This window comes from Pangasianodon hypophthalmus, chromosome 20 (assembly GCF_027358585.1).
Source record: "Pangasianodon hypophthalmus isolate fPanHyp1 chromosome 20, fPanHyp1.pri, whole genome shotgun sequence".
NCBI lineage: Eukaryota > Metazoa > Chordata > Actinopteri > Siluriformes > Pangasiidae > Pangasianodon > Pangasianodon hypophthalmus.
In genome coordinates, this window is record NC_069729.1 from 21391889 (window position 1) to 21406955 (window position 15067).

Below are 15067 nucleotides of genomic sequence, written 5' to 3' on the forward strand. Positions count from 1 at the left end.
TCCAATCTCTTGTTTGGCTCTTTCCACCTGACCATTGGCTTGAGGATGGTAGCCTGATGTCATGCTCACTGAGACTCCCAACTTTTCCATAAAGTTCTTCCAAACCCGAGAAGTGAACTGGACATCCTGGTCACTTACTGTGTCCTCAGACATGCCATAGTCCCGGAACACTTGTTTGAACACTAGTTCAAAGGCTGATGGCAGGCCTGGAATAAGCTTTAGGGCTTCAGAAAATCAATCTACCACTACCATGATGATAATGTTGCTCTGGGAAGGGGGGAGATCAGTGATGAATTCAATGGTGAGACCAGAGGAAAGAGTTTGCCTGTGAGTAGTGTTTGTGCTACCTTGGCTCTGGCACAGATAGAAAATGAGGATATGAACCTGTGGATATCCCTCATCATGCATGGCCACCAGTATTTACTCTGTAGGTGTTGGTATGTCTTGTGCATACCAGGGTGTCCTGGGGCAGGGGATGTGTGGGCCCTGTAATAAGTTTGTCCTGTATTGATACTGGCACAAACATCCTCTCTGCTGAGCACTGGGTGAGGACTCTCACTCTCTGAACCTCCCTGATTTCACAGTCTATGTCCCAGACGAGTGTCCCAACAAAGTGTGATTTGGGTAGGATGTTCTCTTCAGTCATCTCACGTGGGGTTGCTGGGTATAAGCCAGACAGGCAGTCAGCCTTGGTGTTCTTTGAACCAAGGTTGTGGGACAGAGTGAAATTGAACCTGAAGAAAAACAATGCCCATCGTAAATGTTGTGAGTTGAGTCGTTTGGCAGATTTGATGTATTCCAGGTTTTTGTGGTCTGTGTATATGGTGACACCATTCTTCCAGAGCATAATTCCTCTTGGCCGGTGACAGCTTCTTTGAGAAGAAAGCCACTGGATGTAGCTTGGGTTTCTCTCCTGTCCAGTGTGAGAGTAGGGCCCCAACCCCCTGTTTCAGATGTGTCAACATGTGAATATGAGTCCCTTTCTTCAACAGTGGGGTAACAATGCTGCTGAAGCCTCGTATGAACTGCTGGTAGAAATTGGTGAACCTCAGGAATCGCTGGAGTTCCTTGACACTGGTAGGCACTGGCCACTTGGTTACTGCAGAAACTTTGTCCTGGTCCATGAGCACGTCCTCTGGTCCAGTTTTGCAGCCTAGGAAGGCCACTTTGCACAAATGAAACTCACATTTTATCCTTTGATGTAGAGCTGATGTTTTATAGTTGCTCCAAAACCCGTTAGACATGCTGGACATGGGTGGTCTCATTGGGGGAGTATACAGTCTTCCACTCATCTCCCTCCCTGATACGCACTAGACTATAGGCGCTTCATAGATCGAGTCTGGTGAAGATGCATGCTTCACGGCGGTGTTCTAATGCTGCTGGGTTAGGGGATAGTGGTACTTAACTGTGACTTGGTTCAAGCTCCGATAGTCTATGCAACGATCTAGGCCTTAGTCCACCCGCTTTTTTCTACAAAAAGAAGAATCCAGCAGAGGCAGGTGAAGTGGAAGGACGAAGTACCCTTGCTTGAGGGCTTCTTCAATGTATTCCTCCATAGCTTGTGTTTCTTTAGCGGAAAGAGGGTAGATGCGGTTTGGAGCTGTGCAAGTTGCTTTGTCAACATGGCAATTTGCTGTTGTTGATCACAGATGAAGCGGCCCTGCACCGCTAGCACCTATGCAACTCGTCGCAGCCTGCCATGTCCATGTGAAATCAGTAATCAGGTGAATGTGAACATGAGAGTGTTTGGGTGTTGTAGTCCTTAGTGGCCATTTCTGTAGGCCGCGCTATGTGCTGGGAATTGTAGTTGAACGCAGAGTGCCGAAATGACAGATACATTATTTTTATAAAATTTATAATTATTTTTATATAATTTATAAATATATAGTTTAAACATTTTAAATACGTTATTCACATTCAAAACCTGTATTTTTTTTTTTTTTAAAAAACTCACAAAAGTTTACGGTAACTTTTTACAAAATGGAATAATTGCTCTAATGCTCATATTTTACAATTTTCCTTTTTGTACATGGTTTCCTTCCCAGGATGAAAAAAATCCACCCAGACTCTTAGAGGCAGACTGGTACATTTAAAGTCCAAGTTTTTATTGGCACATTTTATTGGCACACACTAAGCCATATTTATTCAGTTTAATTTAAACATGACTGAAATGCTCTCAGGTCTGAACTAGAAGTTTGTGAAACTCTGGTGAGAGTTCATCATGAACTTTAACCTTTATAGATTAAAAGGAATATATACATATTCACTAAAACACTAGCGATACATAATCAGATAGTAAACCAGCTGGTTCATTAAATCTTCAGCGCTGATCAGTGCTCAGTGATCAGAGGTGATAATAACAATAATCATGTCCTGGGACTTTCTCCTCATGTTGCCGTGCCTACAGTTTCACAAACCTCCCTGTAGAACTTATTGATTTCAGAAAGAGATCCTGAAATGTGTAGCTTAGTTCCAACCTGCTGATTTCTAAACCTCTTCATGAGCTTCGAGTGAATTTCCGGGGAAAAGTTTTCTGTATCGACCGTGGCAGTCACCGTCATGTTCACCTAAAAAGAATATAGAAGTACAATGTTATACTCTGAGGCAAATATTTAATAATATTGGTATATAAATATTTAAAAGAGCCAATTTATAAATCTGACCCTAAATCCATAAATAAATCTCCAGCATTGTAGGTAAGAAAATGGTACATGTGGACTGATACCACTCTTTTATGTCATACTATAAAAACTAACTAGGCTTGTGTGACATTGATATGTCCTTGATGTTGATTTACATTTACAAATTCCAGATTAAAAGATTTTTAAAAATTTAACCCACAAAAAATGACCTAGAAATGATTAAGTGGCTCGTAATGCAATAAATGGAGGATCGGATTTATGACAGAACACATCAGATATCAGAGGTTTACATCGAAATGAACTTTTATAAGGATTTCTTTTATTATATTTATATAATGTGAGTGATTTTTGTGAGAGAGTTTAACTGTGAAGTGCTTCAGTTGGAAAAAAAATTCAAGCTAAGTAGTTTTTAAAGAAAACAGTATCAGCTGATACTCAAGGTTTCTGTATCGTTATCGGAAAAGAAGAGTGGTATCATTCCATCTCTAGTGGTGCTGTTACATGTTAATATATTGCACACTTTGCCATGAGAGAATAGCTTTGTTCTCATATTTTCCATCAAATAAGTGGATTTTCCACACAGTCTAAGTTATTTTTGTTCAACAGTCATGTTCTTGATCCATCATTGTCCCTCGGTAATTATTGGTTCAAAACAAGGTCACATGGTACAACATTTTGAAAATCATAAATACAAAACTAACAGAGGGAAGAAAAAACTTAAACTGAGTTGTTCACAAATAACAAAAAGTTAACTTGAAGTTGTATGACAATTTTGCGCACTTGATAATTTGAGATCTAATCAGTGTCAGTGTACGTAAACATGATGGCACTCTAAGATTATGTGTAGACTATATGACATTGTTATATAACACAATTTCATAGTAATGACAAGTAAGAAAATTTTAGAACAATTTGATCACAACTCATTTTGTAGACAGCCTGAACTCTCAGTGTAGCTAGTTCTTTATGATCCTACTGCCCAAATAACTATTATTATTATTATTATTATTATTATTATTATTATTATTTATTGACCACTAATATTTAATTATTTACTAATTATGTTTCTATACCAAAATTACATCGTTCAAACATTCTCAACCAAAAGCATTAGCAGAGAAGTGTATTGGTGTTAGTGTTTGTATTTGCATGAAATGTGGAACATCAACACAATTTAAAAACCTTGAACGAGTGGAATAAAACCAGAAGCAGAGGAGGAATCTGATCAGGGAGGAGGAATCTGATCAGGGAGGAGGAATCTGATCAGGGTTGATGTTTGTAGTAACCAGATCTGACCACCTGGTGGCAGAGTTTAACCAAAAATCAACAGAGCTGCGTGGTTATGGTTATTATTATTTAATTAAAGTATAATACACTATAATAATAATAATAATAATAATAATAATAATAATAATAATTTATTTTAACATTTACTACATACATCCATTTTAATCCAAATCATGCACTGTTTTTGTAAAAATGACACAAAAGCTCAGAGTAACATTACCTACTTGTTTTATAAATCTGAGATATTTGCTCTAATTCTCATATTTTATGATTTTTATTCCGAACTTCTTTCTCTTTTTAGGATAAGTTTAAAAAAAAAACCTCTGGAGCCAAAGTGGGATTTTAAAAGTGTGTTTATTGAGCACAAAACAGTTTACACTAAATAAAACTCACACTAAAGTGCACTTCAGGCAGAAGAATTTAAACATGACTGAGATAACGTCAGGTCTGAGTGTGAGTCATCGTGACCTTTAACCTTTATAGGCAAAAGGGGAAAAGCAAGTTCAATAAAACACAAGTGATTAGAGATAATCAGATAATCCACGAGCTGTAACACACTTTACTGCTCTTTAATGATGGAAAATATTTATAATATCCAGATTTTTTTTCAGTTATTAAATCTTCAGCACTGATGGATCACCTATAGCAAACAACAACAATAACAACAACAACAACAACAACAATAATAATAATAATAATAATAACAATAATAATGTATGCAAGTTATATCTTATCAAGTGGAAATATCTGAAATATGAACAAATCCAACTAATATTTCATATAATGAGATAATTATAAATCAAATATAATTACAGATTATTAATTATAAATTAAATATAAGATCATTCGTCCTGTTTTAGACGCTTTTACACGTTTCAGGCTTTTAATGCTTTTATTCTTATTCTTCTAGACATAAATTCGTAAAACTAAAAAAGATTCTTTTAACCTGTAAATTATTAAAACATCTAGAAATAAGTTTAATAATCACATCTTTGGTTTATTGTCATTTTTATTGGACTTTATTCGAGATATTTTTACTTTCTAAGATGTCGTTTTAACCAGTTTACTCAGTTTTATTATCAGAATGAAATATTTTTAAAGGAAAGATCAGTTTATAGATCTACTATTTTATTATTTTATTATTTTGTGTACAATATACCTTATATTTTGTGGTTCTCTATTTTATTTTGTATTATATTTCTCTGCTTCCTTTCCTTAATTCTAATTATATCTGAGCGCTCTGTTGCTGATGGAGTTTTTATTTATTTATTTATTTATTTATTTATTATTGGGGTGGAAATCACAGTGCAAAATTATGTTATTATGTTTATTATTTTGTTCTTAATAACTCAAAAAAGGGGTCATAAATAATAAATAATTGTGTATATATTTATACATAAATAATAAATAATTAAATAATAATGACACAATTATTTAATTAATCAATTAGCTAATCAATTAAATAACTAATAATGAAACAGTAATTAATTAATTGTTTCATAATTATTTAGTTGTTTATTATTTTTAAATCGTCCTGTTTTTGAGTTATTAAGAACAAAATATTAATTTTTAATTTAATCAATTAAATAATTGAACTATGTTAATAAAAAAGCTTTGTGGCTGTTTTCTTTCTTTCTATTTTATTTTATTTTAATTTAAGTTTATTTTATTACAGTATTTATCAGTAATTGTTAAGTACCCAGTCTGTGTGTAAACACCTGTTTATTTCCTTTTTTAACTCTTAACTGTAATAAACATTATTGGATTATTTATTGATTGATTATCAGTAATTAATCACTCAGGATTCTCTCCATGATCAAGGCGACCCTGCCTCTGACGTCACACGCCGCGGAACTCTCGCGAGAGTTGGCGGTATAAAAGCCGGTGCCGAGCTCGTGCCCTAGCGTTCGTCCTCAGTGCAGGATAACGAGAAGAGCTTCTCAGCTTCCGCGGCACTTTTACTCCAAATTCTCTCCAAATTAATCAAAATAAACCTCACACACGCTCACTGCTGACTTTTACTCCGCACAGGACCGAGCAGAAACCCCTCAGGTGAGTCATTTACCTGCGTGTGTGTGTTTAAAACGCTGGTTTATACTGACGATGCTAAGCTAAGCTACACTGAGCTACACTGAGCTACACTGCTAGCATGCTAACTCATTGATTTTATTCAGTTTTATTCTGTTTTCTCTATTAAGCTCCATTATATTTAACTACATTATTGCTAAAATAATCATCTTTAAAATGTCAGACGCGAATATTAACATGTTTATGAAGTGTCCTTGTTGATGTTTGAGGCTAACAGGACATTTACTACTACTACTACTAATAATAATAATAATAATAATAATAATAATAATAATAATAATGTGATTAGCCTGTCTGGCTTTTTTATTTTTATTCCTATTTTAATATTTTTAGATTAATATTTTTAGACTGGAGGCAAGGTGTGTTGACAATTAATAAATAATTAATCATTAATTAATAGTTAATAAATGTTTAATGAATAATGAATTATCTAATTCCGGTCACTAATCAGGTGTGAATATTTATATCCTTCTGTTAGAAACTAGTCAAAATCTGACTTTCATTAAATAATCACTTTAATTAAATATAACTTTTTTTTAAGCATGAGTAAAGATCAACTTTTTAATGTTTATGAATGTAAATATAAATTGTTAGTAATAAATACAGCAGTCATTTTGTTTAAAATGTTCTGATGGAGTTAAAACCCGATCGAGTTTCATCTGAAAAAGTTCACGAGAAAACACGAAGTTTAAAATCTCACTGCAGAGAAACGCTGCTCTTCAAACACACCTCCACTTCTTCTTCTCTTCTTTTCTTCTTCTTTTCATCTTCTCCTTTTCTTCTTCTTCATCTTCTTCTTCTTTTCATCTTCTCCTTTTCTTCTTCTTCTTCATCTTCATCTCCACTTCATCTCTTCTCCTTCTCTTCTTCTTCTTCTCTTCTTCTTCTGTTCATCTCCTTTTATTCTTCTTTTCTTCATTTTCTTTTCTTCTTCTCCTTTTCTTCTTCTTCTTCTTCATCTTCATCTCCACTTCATCTCTTCTTCTTCTCTTCTTCTTCTTCTCTTCTTCTTCTGTTCATCTCCTTTTATTCTTCTTTTCTTCATTTTCTTTTCTTCTCCTTTTCTTCTTCTTCTTCTTTTCATCTTCTCCTTCTCTTCTTCTTCTTTTCTCCTTCTTCTTCTCTTTATCTTCATCTCCATTTATTCTTCTTTTCTTCATTTTCTCTTCATCTTCTCCTTTTCTTCTTTCCCCTTCTCTTCTTCTCTTCACCATCTCCTTTTCTCCTTCAGGTTCTCAGTCAGTGTCTCTGGATAAGGTTTTTGTAGGAAGGGCGAGGTGTGTGAGGCGAGGGGTGTGTGAGGCGAGGGGTGTGTGAGGCGAGGGGTGTGTGAGGCGAGGGGTGTGTGAGGCGAGGGGTGTGTGAAGGTCTGAAGGTGTGTGAAGGTCTGAAGGTGTGTGAAGGTCTGAAGGTGTGTGAAGGTCTCTGACGCTCTGCTGATCAGTAAAACAGGACAAACCTGATTTTAAGTGACACTTTGATGTTAAAGTCGTTTTGCTGCTTTAACTCTGAGACTCTCGTCCCTCAAACTGCATTTGCGTTCATCTCTATTTTTATTTTATTTCCTATATTTTTACACTCATAGTTGTTCAATGTTCAGCTCCTTTGTCCACAGTAATGGATTATTTACTCATTTTCTTTTAATTGAACTTTTCTCTTTATTGAAAAAGGGAAAATAAACATTAGTGTTCGTGTTTAAGTGTTTAATCCCGGCGCTGTGATGTACTTATCTGCTCTTTTAAAGAAAAATCCAGCTGAATCATTAAAATCATTAAAATCTTGATGTGCTGAAGGATGATCAGTTCATCAGCGTGCGGTTTTGTAATCGTTCAGCAGCTCGATAAATCAACCCAGAGTGTAAACATGAATCCTTTCAGTGATTTGAGTCATTTACGATTCAGTTAAATGATTCATTCAGATTCGTTTAGTGCAGTCTGATCATAGGAGAGTGTAAAAATAAATCGCAATCATTACTGTTTTGTATCTCACACACGCACACGCGCGCGCACACACACGCACGCACACGCACACACACACACACACACACTGGAGCACTGAACATCCCCAACTCTGAATGAATCAACTTCAGCAGGATTCACTGACTTGACTGATTCACTGACAAGTGGAGTGAATCGAGTGAATCTCTGGTCATGACTGAAATGATTCACTGATTCAAACACTGACTCACTGAACAAATGGAGTGAATCTCTGTCAGTCTGAAATGATTCACTGACTCACTGAACAAATGGAGTGAATCTTGATAATGACTCGAAATGATTCACTGATTCAAACACTGACTCACTGAACAAGTGGAGTGAATCTCTGTCAGTCTGAAATGATTCACTGATTCAAATGCTGATTTACTAATAAGGAGAGGAACGAATCTTGATCATGAACAGAAGATTCACTGGTGGAGTTTAAATATAACTGTTATTATTATTATTATTATTATTATTATTATTATTATTATTATTTGGGGAAACATTAGACAGTGAGCACTTGTGTTTTTGGTTTTGTTTTGTTTTTATTTACACCACTCTTTACAGTCTAATTTCTGTAATGTGTTAATGAGTTAAATCACGTTCTGGGTCTCGCTGATGTATTTAACGCGACGCAGGCGTCCAGACGTCTCGCACTTCGTTACGCGTCACGTGACCAGCGTGCCGTGTTTAAAGCCGTGACCTTCTGCATTAACAGCTTTAATACTGTTTAACTCTCGTCGATTATTCCGAAAACTATTATTTTATTTGGCTTTGCGTCAGTGTGGAGGATTTGAATCGTTTGCGTTAAAGACGGGACGATCGAGACGAGCAGCAACATTTACACGGAAATTTTAAACTATTCTGCAGACGCTTTTAATCGCAGTGATGTGAAATTAATATTTTTATAACCTGAAAGTCTAGACACTAATAATAATGCACGAATTATTGTTTTAATTCTCAACGTTACTTTGACTTTTTCAGTTGTGTGTAAAATTTCTGAATTAAATGTAACTGATGATCTGAACATCACTAAAGAGCGGCATGGTATCGATTTATAAAAGTAAAATCTGATCATTTTTGACGTTACTGAGCTGCGTTAGAGACTAACAGAGACGTCAGCGCTGAGGGACACGCCGTGTTTATTACACACCGCTTCTTAGAGACGGACGCCGGGATCCCTGAAGGCTGCGAGGATAATAATGTGATTAAATTCCCAGGAGAGGCGCACGCGCAACAGTCAGCAACAAACACGCCAGTTTAAACCGAGTTTGTTTGTTTATTTATTTATTTATTTATTTATTTATTTATTTATTTATTCAGCTGAAGCAGTCTGAAAGTGACTCGACATCCATATAAAGGGTTTAATGTGAAGCAGATGAGGTTCAGCACTCGGTCGAGCCACTTCATGTTTCTTCATGTCCTGTTTTACCCTAACTGTCCTTCATGTTGAAATTACACACACACACACACACACACACACACACACACACAATGAACACACACACACACACACACACTGAACACACACACACACACACACACACACACACACACACTGAACACACACTGAACACACACTGAACACACACACACACACACACTGAACACACACTGAACACACACTGAACACACACTGAACACACACTGAACACACACACACACACTGAACACACACAATGAACACACACACACACACACGAACACACACACACACACACACAATGAACACACACACACACACACACAATGAACACACACACACACACAAACACACACACACACACACACACACACACACACACACACACTGAACACACACAATGAACACACACACACACGATGAACACACACAATGAACACACACACAGGCACACACACACACACACTGAACACACACACAATGAACACACACACACACACACACACACACACACACACACACACTGAACACAACAAAGGAGCTGAACATAAACACTAAAGCTCAGTGTTTAACACTCCAGATTTTATTTATAAAATACATTAATAATAATAATAATAATGATGAGTCACTGTTACACTAAAGTCTCACACAAAAGAGTTGTGTATATATTTATACAACTTCATAAATAAAGTTATATATAGATATTTTTTATTTAACATGCAGCAGTTTGATGGTGAACCTCACATTGAATCCTGTTCTTGTACAATGACAGAGTATTAAAGCACATTAAAGGTCATCGTTCAGGTTATTTCTGTCCCGGCTGACCTTTTCTCACTGCACTTTCCATATATGGTCACAGCTTCCTGTTCTTGTTCACCTTCATTCCCTGGGCTTTGTGCTTTCACACCTGTTCCCTTCGTTTCCCACATCGACTTCCTGTTCATGGCATCTCACTTTCTCCAGAAGATCAGTTCCTCTTGCTTCTGCTTCCTGTTTAAAGCTCTTTATCGTTAGCGACACGTGCTTCCTGATGTCTTTATCATCATCTGCATTTCTTATCTCTGTTTCCCGAACCTGATGTTTATGCGTGATTTTGACTCTTATAATAATAATAATAATAATAAAAATAATCATCATAATCCTTCACACCAGCAGGATGTAAACGCTGCAAACTAGACAGGGGAAATCCAGCAATAAACAGAGTTAAAGAGAACAGGAAGTTGTAAAGGGATATTTAAAAAAAAAAATAAAATAAAATAAGGAACTAAGGAACAGGTGCTAATAAACCAGGAAGTGATGACCATATATGGAAAGTGTAGGGAAGAGGGTGATGTGTGGTCTGGGTTGGGTTTCAGTTTAAATTTATGCAAACTTAAAGTCTAAAATAATCTGTTTAACGCATTATAAAAGCCCCGCCCTGTTTTCCTGGTCCTCCAATCACTGCTTAGCAACCGTTGCCATCCACCATTGCGCTTTCGTCACTTTAGTAGCTAGTGTTAGTCGTGGATGGCAGGTTTTTTTTCCCTTCATCTGTTTAACATTTAACTCTGTGACTCCGCCCTTTTTTAAAAATAATTAAGAGTGTTTAATTACTATAATGTTCTTTTAGGATTTTTTTTTTCTCGTTCTTCACGTTCAGACGTTCTGCCTCAGTGTGATCTTTATCATCGTTGTGGTTTATAAACTCTCTCGCTCGGCTGTTTCTTCACGTCCTTCTCTACCACGCGTCTGTTGAAATCTCTCGCGCAGAAGCGACTGCAGAAGCGAATCTCTCGCCGAAATCACTAAATTACACTTCTGAGTGTTTCACTGCTCCAGTCTGTTCATCGTCTCACGCCGCCGAAGGCGAAAGCTTTTAAACAGACGTTCTGGGTTCCTTCTCTTCTGACACTCGATCAGCCTGCGATCTTTATCTGTTTATTCTTCTGTGGAAAACAATAATAAAAGAAAAGGTTAAAGACACACTTGAATAGGTTTTAATCTAGAACATGAATTCAAGAAAACCACTATATAAATATTTTATTATTTATTGTACAGTTTAGAGAAACTCGATTCAGAACAGAAACAGATTTGTCCTAATTGTTTCTGGCTTTTAAAAATAAAAATTAAATTAAATTAAAAAAAAACAGTTTTATCCAGAGCACTTGTTAGATCGTGTCGTGTTTGTTGTCGTTATCACCACAAATAAATCCACGTAAATTTATACAAGTTTTAAATGTTTATTTATTTTCAGATTTGGACGATCATGGACGCCATCATCCGCTGTCCTTTCCTGTCCCGCGTCCCCCAGACGTTCTTCCAGCAGGCGAGGAAGACTCTGGTGAGCTACGCCGTGAAATGTCCCGTGATGATGGACCTGGCGTCCAAACCGCTCGTCCGCTCCATCTGCTCCTCTTCCTCCATCTTCCAGAAGAATGATGATGTCATCAGCATGGGTGAGAGGATCACAAGGAGATACTGAATCGGCTCGGTCATTAAATCCTAAAGTGCCGTGTACGATAAGGACCGTTTTTAACGTTATTACTATTTAACTAAACAATCAAAACTCGTTAAAAATAACTAACAGTTCACTCAACACATTTCAGCTAAAATGTACATTTGTAAGCTAATTTATTTCTAACTGAAACCGAATTGTTAATTAACTCCAAACTGACATTTACCTAAAATCTGACATCTGAATGTAGCTAGTTTTAGCTAAATTTTTAAATTTAAAAGTAGGTCACATTCAGATGGCAAGCTTTTCTTAAGTAACTCTGAAACGGAACAATTAACTAACGTTATTATTACTTTCGAAACTTTTGAAAATATTTAATTAATTAATAACATATTGCTATTAAAGCAAAATTTCATTTAACGAAAAAAAGACCGCTAGCTAAACGCCAAATATTTGTTAGCAAAAATTTAAGTTACATTTAGATGGCAAGAGGTTAAAAGTAAAATTTTAGATAAAACACTTACTGAAACTGAACTTGCAATTAATATTAGGATTATATTTTTCGAACTGATAAACTTTAAGCTTTTTTTGCTAACTAAAATTTAGCATTTAACCTTTTGCCACCTCAATGTAGCTACTGTTTGTTTTTTATTTATTTTTTGTTTTTGTTTTTTAACCTAGCACACGTTTTGGCTTTTAGCTAGCTGTATAATTTTAAAGCCATGATTTTAAAGTGCGTCATCATAAATCTTTTGTACTAACATATTTGTTTTAAGTGTTTTATTTATTTATTTATTTATTTATTTATTTATTTATTTATTTTTATGTATCTAGAGGCTAAAAAAGGCCCTGAGATGCCAGCAGGTCACCCCAAACCCCCCGCGGGCGCGTCGGCGTCTAAATGCCCCTTCCTGGCGGCTGAAATGGGGCAGAAGAACAGCGGCGTGGTGCGCGAGGCCAGCATGGAGCTGCAGGAGGACGTCTCCGAGATCCGCACCCTGCAGCAAGGTTTATAACGCTTTAATAACGTAGAAACGTGTAAATTAGAGTAGAGGAGTGTTCCGATTGGCTGAGAGCGTTAAACACGTTAAACAGGTAATAACAGATTCTGAAATTATAAAGTTCAGTTGTTGTGTATTTTATTTTTGTGCGTTTTTTGTTACAGATGTGTCTGCGCTGGAGCTGGTGAAGAGCACGAAACCTGACGGGAATCTCATGAAGAAACTGATGAAGCAGCGTCCAGCGATGGTTTCACATCTGCTCCAGGAGAACATGCCGAAAGGTACGTCACCTCCACACGCTACAGGCACTAGAGACTGGACTGGATTCTGCCGGACTGGACTGGACTCTCGACTCTGCCGGACTGGACTCTCGACTCTGCCGGACTGGACTCTCGACTCTGCCGGACTGGACTCTCGACTCTGCTACATTTTTACATTTCACTTTCAGATTGAGAATTAAGTCATCTAAACTTCCTCACTTCCTGTTTTTATCTATAAATAAACACTGTTATTTACACACAATCATTCTGCAACGAATCCTCACGCTGCTGTGAAATCACTTCAGATTTTTTCTATAATTAAAAATTAGGATTTATCTAACTGAAATGTAGCTTTTAGTTATTAGCTAATTAATATTTTTAGTACTATTTTTGTAAATAACAAATAATTCTTGTAACTAGCTGAAATTTAATTTCTAACTTGAAAATAATTAAATAAAAATTTAGTTTTTAGCTAGCTGAAATTTAGAGTTTAGTAATTAGCATTAGTTATTAATGAAACTTATAACTAACGTGTAACTTGTAAAAATTAAATGTAGTTTTTACGTAACTAAAGTGTACATCTTGTTTTAACTAATTGAAGTTGAGGAACTAAAACGGAAGTTATAGCTAACCAACATTTATCTTTTACATTTTAGATCATGGAAATTGTTTTTACATAAATGAAATTTAACTTTATAGCTACAGAAAGCTTATAGTTAACTAAAATTTATTCTAATTTTTAGATAAATGAATCTTATAGCTCAATGAAATGTTCTGTTTTGGCGAACTGATTTAGCTTTTACCTGATAAATTATTGAAACTTTATTTTTGCGTAACTGAAATTGAACTAACAATTTCTCTTAAAAAAAAAAAAAAAAAAAAAAAAAGTTGTAGTGAACTTGAAATGATTTTAGCTGAAATTTAACGCCGTAACTGATTAATATTTAGATTTTAGACCACTGAAGTTGAGTTGATCTTTTCCAGCCGTCTCCAACTTCCGCTATGACGAATTCTTCGAGAAGAAGATCGAGGAGAAGAAAAACGACCACACGTACCGCGTGTTTAAAACGGTGAACCGGCGCGCGACCGAGTTCCCGATGGCTGACGATTACTCGGAGTCTCTGAGTTACAGGCGAGACGTGTCGGTGTGGTGCAGTAACGATTACCTGGGGATGAGTCGCCACCCGCGCGTCGTCCAGACCGTCATGTGAGTCACTGCGGCGGCGCTTTAATTAGGAAACAGTTAATAGTTTACTGTAATATATATATATAATTGTTTATATGTTTATTTCCTGCAGGGACACGCTACAGAAACACGGCTCGGGTGCTGGAGGGACGCGGAACATATCGGGGACGAGTAAATTTCACGTGGATCTGGAACACGAGCTCGCTGACCTTCACGGGAAAGACGCAGCGCTGCTTTTCACTTCCTGCTTTGTGGCCAACGATTCCACACTGTTTACTCTGGCCAAAATGCTGCCCGGTAATTTCTCTCTTATATTTTATATTTTATTTACCTGTCTATCCATCTTATTTATTTATTTATTTATTATCATTAATGTTGGTGTGATCTTCTTCGGTATTCTGTGTGAGTGACTCAGGCTGATGCTTTAGATTTTATGTAAGATTATTATTTTTTGTTTGTTTGTTTGTTTTTTATGTCAGTGATTATCGGTATAAACAGTCCTGATTGAAGTTAAATGAATTTTTTTTTCAAGTTAAAAAAGAGAAGAAAAAAGTACAAAAAATATAAATTTTTCTAATTTTTTGAAAACCTGACAGTTTTCAAAGCATTGAGTTTTTGTCTTTTTTTTTTTTTATCATTTAAACCGCAAAAAATATACACAGTAAATTTATTACTTTATTACACTTTATATAATTTATTTAATTTATATATTTAAATACTAAAATGAAAGAACAAGTTCTAACATGAAGTTAAAAATGCCAGAAAAT

General features: G+C 35.9%; 1 protein-coding gene across 1 annotated transcript in view; it reads left to right on the forward strand.

Annotated features, from left to right (window-relative positions):
• Positions 1-5817: 5817 nt before the first annotated feature.
• The window catches only part of alas1 (aminolevulinate, delta-, synthase 1), a 13578-nt gene continuing 4328 nt past the window's right edge, over positions 5818-15067 (forward strand). Inside the window, exons 1-6 of the mRNA XM_026932745.3 lie at positions 5818-5981; positions 11653-11854; positions 12688-12861; positions 13019-13135; positions 14099-14321; positions 14413-14597. Of these exons, the coding sequence (XP_026788546.3) occupies positions 11665-11854; positions 12688-12861; positions 13019-13135; positions 14099-14321; positions 14413-14597 (889 nt within the window). The 5' untranslated portion in view covers positions 5818-5981; positions 11653-11664. The remainder of the gene's footprint in view (positions 5982-11652; positions 11855-12687; positions 12862-13018; positions 13136-14098; positions 14322-14412; positions 14598-15067) is intronic.